The sequence below is a fragment of the Lithobates pipiens genome, unplaced genomic scaffold (genome assembly GCF_037356315.1).
Source record: "Lithobates pipiens isolate NorthernLeopardFrog02 unplaced genomic scaffold, aLitPip1_a1.2 Scaffold_8, whole genome shotgun sequence".
Taxonomy (NCBI): domain Eukaryota; kingdom Metazoa; phylum Chordata; class Amphibia; order Anura; family Ranidae; genus Lithobates; species Lithobates pipiens.
Genome location: NW_027507903.1, coordinates 647468642 through 647476169, shown reverse-complemented (window position 1 = coordinate 647476169; position 7528 = coordinate 647468642). Strand labels below are relative to the sequence as shown.

General features: G+C 46.6%; 1 protein-coding gene across 1 annotated transcript; it reads right to left on the bottom strand.

Annotated features, from left to right (window-relative positions):
* Positions 1–2774: 2774 nt before the first annotated feature.
* On the bottom strand, positions 2775–6959 carry LOC143961688 (E3 ubiquitin-protein ligase TRIM39-like). The gene has a single exon (XM_077471006.1). The coding sequence runs from the start codon at positions 6885–6887 to the stop codon at positions 5211–5213; it is 1677 nt and encodes a 558-aa protein (XP_077327132.1). The 5' UTR covers positions 6888–6959; the 3' UTR covers positions 2775–5210.
* Between the last annotated feature and the right edge of the window lie 569 nt (positions 6960–7528).

The window sequence follows — 7528 nt, the reverse complement described above, 5'->3', positions numbered from 1 at the left end:
CTGCTACTGAAAGTTGAGCAGTCGTTGGAAGAGATAGGGGGTGGGGTAATCAAACTGTGTATAGCCCAATCCAAGAGCGATCCTGTGTCATCTGCTATATGGAGGATCATTCCACTGACAGAAGGAAGAGAGCACAACCTGCACCTCTACCTGGTTTCCTACATGTAAGTTGGGGGGGGAAGAGGGGAGCATCTATCATATCTCCCAACTGTCCCTGATTTCGAGGGACTGTCCCTGATTTGGAAAAAAAAGTCCCTCAGTCCCTCTTTCCTCCTCATTTGTCCCTCATTTTGGTCAGATCTCTATAGTTGTATATAAAATATTTTTTTTAGCTTTCAAAAACTGTTCCCAAATGCTAAACCTTTGATCCAATTTCTAAATTGCTGCATTTGTACATTTTCAAAGCCAATATAAAGGAATAGTAGTGGTAAAAAAAAATCACTTGTGAGATTACGTAATCATTTTTTTGGATAATTCTCCTTAAACGGGCATGGCAGGGGGTGTGGCCTATGCCTACATACTTTTGCCAATAGGTGTTCTTTATTCCCATCTAACACAATGAAAGGAGGGGGGGGGATAACAATAATTTGTGCTGAGAAGAGAGGGTTGTGCAGGAAAGAGGATGGGGGCTATTTGTGCTGTGAAGGGTAATGGGGATGATGGGTAAGAATTGTGCTAGGAGAAGAAATGGGGGGACATGTGCGAGGAGAGGGGTAATTTGTGTTAAAAGGGGAGGATTGGGGGGTTGTGGTAGGAGAGGGGATTAGGGATATGTGGTAGGAGAGGGGAGGTAATTTGGGGGATTTGTGGAAGGAGATTGGATGGGGGGATTTGTGGTAAGAGAGGGGATTGGGGGATTTGTGGTAGTAGAGGGGATTGGGGGGATTTGTGGTAGTAGAAGGGATTGGGGGGGATTTGTGGAAGGAGAGGGGATGGGGGGGATTTGTGGAAGGAGAGGGGATGGTGGGGATTTGTGGAAGGAGAGGGGATTGGGATATTTGTGGAAGGAGAGGGGATTGGGGGATTTGTGGTAAGAGGGGATTGGGGGGGTTTGGGGTAAGAGAGGGGATTGGGGGGATTTGTGGAAGAAGAGGGGATCGGGGGGATTTGTGGTAAGAGAGGGGATTGGGGGGGATTTGTGGAAGGAGAGGGGATTGGGGGGATTTGTGGTAAGAAAGGGGATTTGTGGTAAGAGAGGGGATCTGGGGGATTTGTGGAAGGAGAGGGGATTGGGGGATTTGTGGTAGTAGAGGGGATTGGGGGGATTTGTGGTAGTAGAAGGGATTGGGGGGGATTTGTGGAAGGAGAGGGGATGGGGGGGATTTGTGGAAGGAGAGGGGATGGGGGGGATTTGTGGAAGGAGAGGGGATGGTGGGGATTTGTGGAAGGAGAGGGGATTGGGATATTTGTGGAAGGAGAGGGGATTGGGGGATTTGTGGTAAGAGGGGATTGGGGGGGTTTGGGGTAAGAGAGGGGATTGGGGGGATTTGTGGAAGAAGAGGGGATCGGGGGGATTTGTGGTAAGAGAGGGGATTGGGGGGGATTTGTGGAAGGAGAGGGGATTGGGGGGATTTGTGGTAAGAAAGGGGATTTGTGGTAAGAGAGGGGATCTGGGGGATTTGTGGAAGGAGAGGGGATTGGGGGGATTTGTGGAAGGAGAGGGGATTTGGGGGGATTTGTGATAAGAGAGGGGATTGGGGGATTTGTGGTAAGAGAGGATTGAGGGGGTTGTGCTAAGAGGGGGCATTGGGGGGATTTGTGGTAGGAGAGGGGATTAGGGGATTTGTGGAAGGAGAGGGGATTGAGGGGATTTGTGGTAAGAGAGGATTGGGGGGGTTGTGCTAAGAGGGGGCATTGGGGGGATTTGTGGTAGGAGAGGGGAGTGGGGGAATTTGTGCTAGGAGGGGGGGTCCGTGCGGTCTGAATTTATAGGCATAGAGTGGTGTGCTGTTTGTGGTTAGTTGTTAGATTTGATGGTAGAGTGGAGGGGGATCTGCCCACTCTTCACCGGGATTCATCGGACTACGTGTGTGTAGATTGATGTTATTGGGCTGGTTCCCGAAGATCTGGGAGCAGATAACGACGGCTCTCCGTTAGCTCAATGTGGGTTTATGCTGCGCCCTAGGAGGATACTACTGGTTGAGGTTAGAGTTGGCGTGTGATCATTATCTGCCTGGAGTTGTAAGGACTGGTGTGGGCCGACTAGTCTCCGTACTGTACATATATGTGCCCCCAGGCGTGACTGGGGCTTAATGTCTAATGCCGCGTACACACAACCAGACTTTTCGACAGCAAAGGTCCGATGTAACAAATCCGTCGGACAATTTGATCGTGTGTGGGCTCCATCGGACCTTTGCTGTCCAAAAATCTCACGGACTTTAGAAATAGAACATGTTTAAAAATGTTCCGCCGGACCCAGTTCCTATGGAGAAATCCGCTCGTCTGTATGCTAGTCCAACGGACGAAAACCGACACTAGGGCAGCTATTGGCTACTGGCTATGAACTTCCTTATTCTAGTCCGGTCGTACGTCATCACGTTCGAATTCATTGGACTTTTGTATGATTGTGTGAGGCCAAGTCCGTTCGTTCGGAAAGTCCGTCAAAACTCAGCCAAAAGTCCGTCGGGAGGACCGTCGGACCTAGTCTGCCGGAAAGTCTGGTCGTGTGTACGCAGCATTAGTTTTGTCAAAGGCCCCATTAGCAAAAATAAATCACACAATATTCATCAGCAGATATACATTTTTTAGTTATATCACCAACACTTCACATATACTATAGAGAAAAAAAACTTTATTTACATGAATATCTCCTTTCCTAATTCTCCTCCCATCACCAGGACACATCTAGTGATTATAAGATACAACATCACAATGATGCATTATATTAGGATCCATTCTAAAATTGATCCAGTAGAATTCTATTGGTGATCCATTCTATGGGGACACATTATGTTGGGGACACATTCCAGTTCTAGTAATCATACATTATTATAGTAAATATCATTATATTAGTGATAAATCACTTTTTTTTTTTCACTAGTAAATCTCGGAATCATTTCTTCATATACTTCCTCTGAGATTTGTACATTGCTTTTCACTTCTTTTAGTATAGATTGTATGGAACAGGAGGGGGGGAAGAGAGGAGATATGACCACATCCTATCCCATCACGGGGTCTGCACTGGACCCTGCACAGAGTGACATCATGTGGGGGAGGGGCAAAAAGAAAGGGAAGGGGCAGGGGGAGAGAGATTGCTGATGTCACACGTTGTGATAAATTTCTGTTTCACAATTACAGGGAAAGTAATATGTCAGCTTGTCATGGGATAGATAGATAGATAGATAGATAGATAGATAGATAGATAGATAGATAGATAGATAGATATTATACAGGATTTATATAGCACCAACAGTTTACGCAGCACTTTACATTTTAGATGGGGACAGTACAATTACAATACAGTTCATTACCAAAGGAATAAGAGAGCCCTGCTCGAGGAGCTTACAATCTAAAGAGAGGGGATGGTGGTACAAAAGTTAATAGTGGTGGGGGAAGATCTGATGGAGGTGACTTGGGTACAGTTCTTAGGTGCAGGTGGGATAGGCTTCCCTCAATAAGTGAGTTTTCAGGGATTGCCTTAAGGCAGACAGGGTAGGGGCTGACTGGATATACCAGGGCAGGAAGGTCCAGAGGATGGAGGAGGCTCTGGAGAAATCCTGGAGGAAAGCATGGGAGGAGATGACAAGGGAATTAGAGAGCAGGGGGTCTTGGGAGGAATGGAGAGGATGATTTGGGCGATTTCTGCAGATGAGGTTGGAGCGATGTTATGGATGGCCTTGTATGCTGTGGTTAGTATCTTGTATTTTAAACGGTGGGGTAGGGGAAGCCACTGGAGAGATTGGCAAAGAGGTGCATCAGTCATGGATCGTTTAGTAAGGGGCATGAGTCCAGCAGTGGCATTCATAATAGACTGAAGAGGGGATAGTTAGCCTGTGTAAAGGTAGGCCATTGAGGAGGGAGTTGCAGTAGTCAAGGCAGGAAATAACCAAGGAGTGAACAGGTTTTTTTGTGGTGTCGTTAGTCAGAAAGGGGCGAATTCTGGAAATGTTTCAGAGGTTAAGGTGGAAAAAGGTAGCCAGTGATTGGATGTGGGGGCTAAAGGAGAGGTCAGAGTCTAGAATTACACCCAACACCTTGGCGAGTGTGGAGGGATGGTTGTGCTGTTGATCTCAATGGTAAAGTCATGGGAAGGAGATCGGGGAGAAGGAAATATTACAAGCTCAGTTTTAGAAAGATTGAGTTTGAGGAAGAGGTGTGACATCCATACTGATATGTCGCTCAGTAAGTTTGTAAACTTGAGGAGATTGAGGGGGTCAGTTGAGGAGTGGAGAGATAGGTCTGGGTGTTGTCAGCATAGAGGTGGTATTGGAAGCCATGAGAGGTTACCAACTGGCCCAGGGAAGAGGTATAGAGAGAGAATAGGAGAAGCACAAGGACGGAGGAAGAGGAGCGGAAGAGATGGTGTTGTATGTGACACTGAAAGTGAGCTGAGATAGGTAGGGGGAGAACCAGGGTAAAGCAGAATCACAGAGGCCAAAGGAGTGGAGTTTGTTGAAGAGGAATGGGTGGTCAGCTGTGTCAAAGGCATCAGAAAGGTCCAAGAGTATGAGTATGGAGTATTGGTTGTTGGTTTTATCAGTTAGTAGGTCGTTGGTGAGTTTTGGTAGGGCTGTTTCAGTGGAATGTTGTGGGCAGAGCCTGGACTGGAGGGGATCCAGAAGGTTGTTGTCAGTGAGGTAGGACCTCATGCGGTTGTGGAAAAGACGTTCAAGCGGCTTGGAGGCAAATGGGAGCAGGGAGATGGGTCTTAAGTTATTCAAGCAGATGGTGTCTAGTGAGGTTTTTTTAAGTATGGGTAACCAGTGCATGTTTGAGCAAGGAGGGAAAGGTGCCAGAGGAGAAGGAGAGGTTGAAGATGTTGGTTAAGAGTTTAGGATAGAGCAGGATTTGGTAATTGTGGGGGTCCAGGGGACAGGTGGTGAGGTGGGCAGTAGATAATAAGTAGATAAATATATAGGCCTCATCTTTCCTCACTGACCTATAGGAACATGTTACTGCAGTAACTGAACAGATATTCTACCCAGTTACAGTGATCAGTGAAAGGGGGAGGAACCTCACATATTTATAGTAAAAAGCCAGCAGGATACTGACTAAAGCCCCACCCACTGCTTTATTCTATTGGTTGTATATTGCATCAATCCCACCCCTCCTCCCTGATATGTCACTAGTCTCTGGGCAGATATTGCCTGATTCCCCTCATTTATCTTTATACAATCTTCCCATACACATAACAAAGCATGGAGGGGCTCGGTGAAGGTTGTGGTGATGGTGTGGAGATGTCGGATCGGGTCACACAGATCATAAAAGGAGATCCGCCCAGCCTCATAATCCAGATATATCCTGACTCTGTTACTGGAGATACTGGCAGATAAGGGGATCTCTTTATTGTCATGTCTCACCCCATACTGATTACCAGACCTGGCCAAACCCCACGACTTGTTATTAAACCCAATCAGAGACTGTCGTTCTCTCCTCACTATACTGGGGTAACACAACCCAACTCTCCATTCGTTTGATCCCTCGATATCCACTTCCCAGTAATGTCTCCCTGAGGAGAAACTCCGACTGCTCATCACCTGAGGATAATCCTGAAATCTCTCTGGAGTTTTGGGGCACTTCTGGTTTCTATCTGACCAGGATGCAGTTTTCCTGTCATCTGATATATGTAGAAAATTATGTGCCGTGTTTCTATCCAGTAATATGTCTGCAGCTTTCTGTATAGGGAAGTATACATTTACCTCTGTTATTATATCAGATAATGTGTGTAATGTATGTGACATCCCAGCCACATCCAGACCCCCTCCATCATGGAGGAGCTCCTCATGTCTCTCTCTGTCCTCATTATCTCCATCCTCAGTATCACACAAGTCACCTGTGTCTGATTCCTGTAAGACAGTCAGTGGATCCGTCACGTTACACAGCTCCTCAATGTGACGCAACTTCCTGGACAGCTCCTCCTTCTTTTTTTCCAGATCCCGAATCTTATCCAACACCGGGAGGAAGATCCGCTCTGCCCACCCAGAGATGTCCCTTAGGACTTCCTTCTCCAGGTCTTCCAGACGTCTCCTGAGATCTCTAAACAGGGCAGAGACTCTCTTGGTGTCACCAGCTGCTTTTTCTTCTACTTTCCTCCTGTGTTCCTGCAGACTCTGGACTCTTTCCTCCGTCTCCTCTCTCTTTGTTAGAAGTTTCTGCAGAACATTCCTCAGTGTCTCCTTCTTCTTCCCAGAAGCCTCATCCAGCATCTCCACCTGGTGTCCTCGATGTTCTCCGGCCAAACTGCAGGACACACAGATACAGGTCTCATCCTCAGTACAGTAATACTCCAGGATCTTCTTATGGACAGAACATTTCCAGTTCTCCATGGACAAGGTGGGGTCACATAAAACGTGTTCTGGGGACTTTTTGTGGACTCTCAGGTGTTTATCACATAGAGAAACCTCACAGAGCAGACAGGATCTAACAGCAGGTACAGGAGAGTCCACACAGTAAGTACAGAAGACCCCGGACTCCTCCTGAAGTGGCTGAGCAGATAGGAAATTCTCCACTATGTTACATAGTGTTATGTTCCTCTGCAGTGCAGGCCGATCCGGAAACTTCTCTCGGCATTCAGGACAGGAATATCCTCCAGAACTCCCCTGTGTATCCAGCACCCGGTCTATACAAGCCCGGCAATAGTTGTGTCCACATTTTAGTGTTACAGGATCTGTATAAATGTTTAGACAGAGGGAACATTCCAGTTCGGCTCTCAGATTAGCAGACGCCATCGCTGACAGCAGAGGAGGATATGAAATGAAGTTCTCTGACACCGAGGAAGAATGCAGTTGGGAGGGGTCACGTTCTCCTAAACAGGATGAGGCTGGGCTGGATCACTGAAATTTGACACAGAGATCAGAGTACAGAGTAGGGAGTATTTTCTCACAGCAGTAAAGATAATCATACCTCCTAAGGCCTTTTTCACACAAACGGACCATTCAGGTCTGCCTGTCAGATTTTCAGGCAGACCTGAACGGACGTTCTATGCAGGTCTATGCGGGTCTATGCAGGTCTATGGAGCGACGGATGTCAGCGGTTACCATGTCTGCTGACATCCAACCCGATCCGCTAAAATCAGACATATGGCAATACGTTTGCATCCATCCTGGTGGATCGGATCTGATGAGATCTGATTAAACCGGACAAGCTGTCCGTTTTTGTCCGATCCCTCCATAGGAATCGGTGGCATTCTTTTTTTTTTTTTAAATTGTAATTTTAATTGAGAGAAGTTTTACAGTATGCAGGAACATACATAACTGACAATAGGTAATGATTGTCTGAAACATAGCATTTTGAAGAAACGGGTAAGACAACGAAATGGCTAAAGATAAAAATTAGTAATCAAAAAAAAAAAAAATGTTAATTAAAATGA

Bases quoted from the DNA above. Each gene is read 5' to 3' on its own strand.
- LOC143961688 (XM_077471006.1), bottom strand. From the start codon at position 6,887: ATGGCGTCTGCTAATCTGAGAGCCGAACTGGAATGTTCCCTCTGTCTA.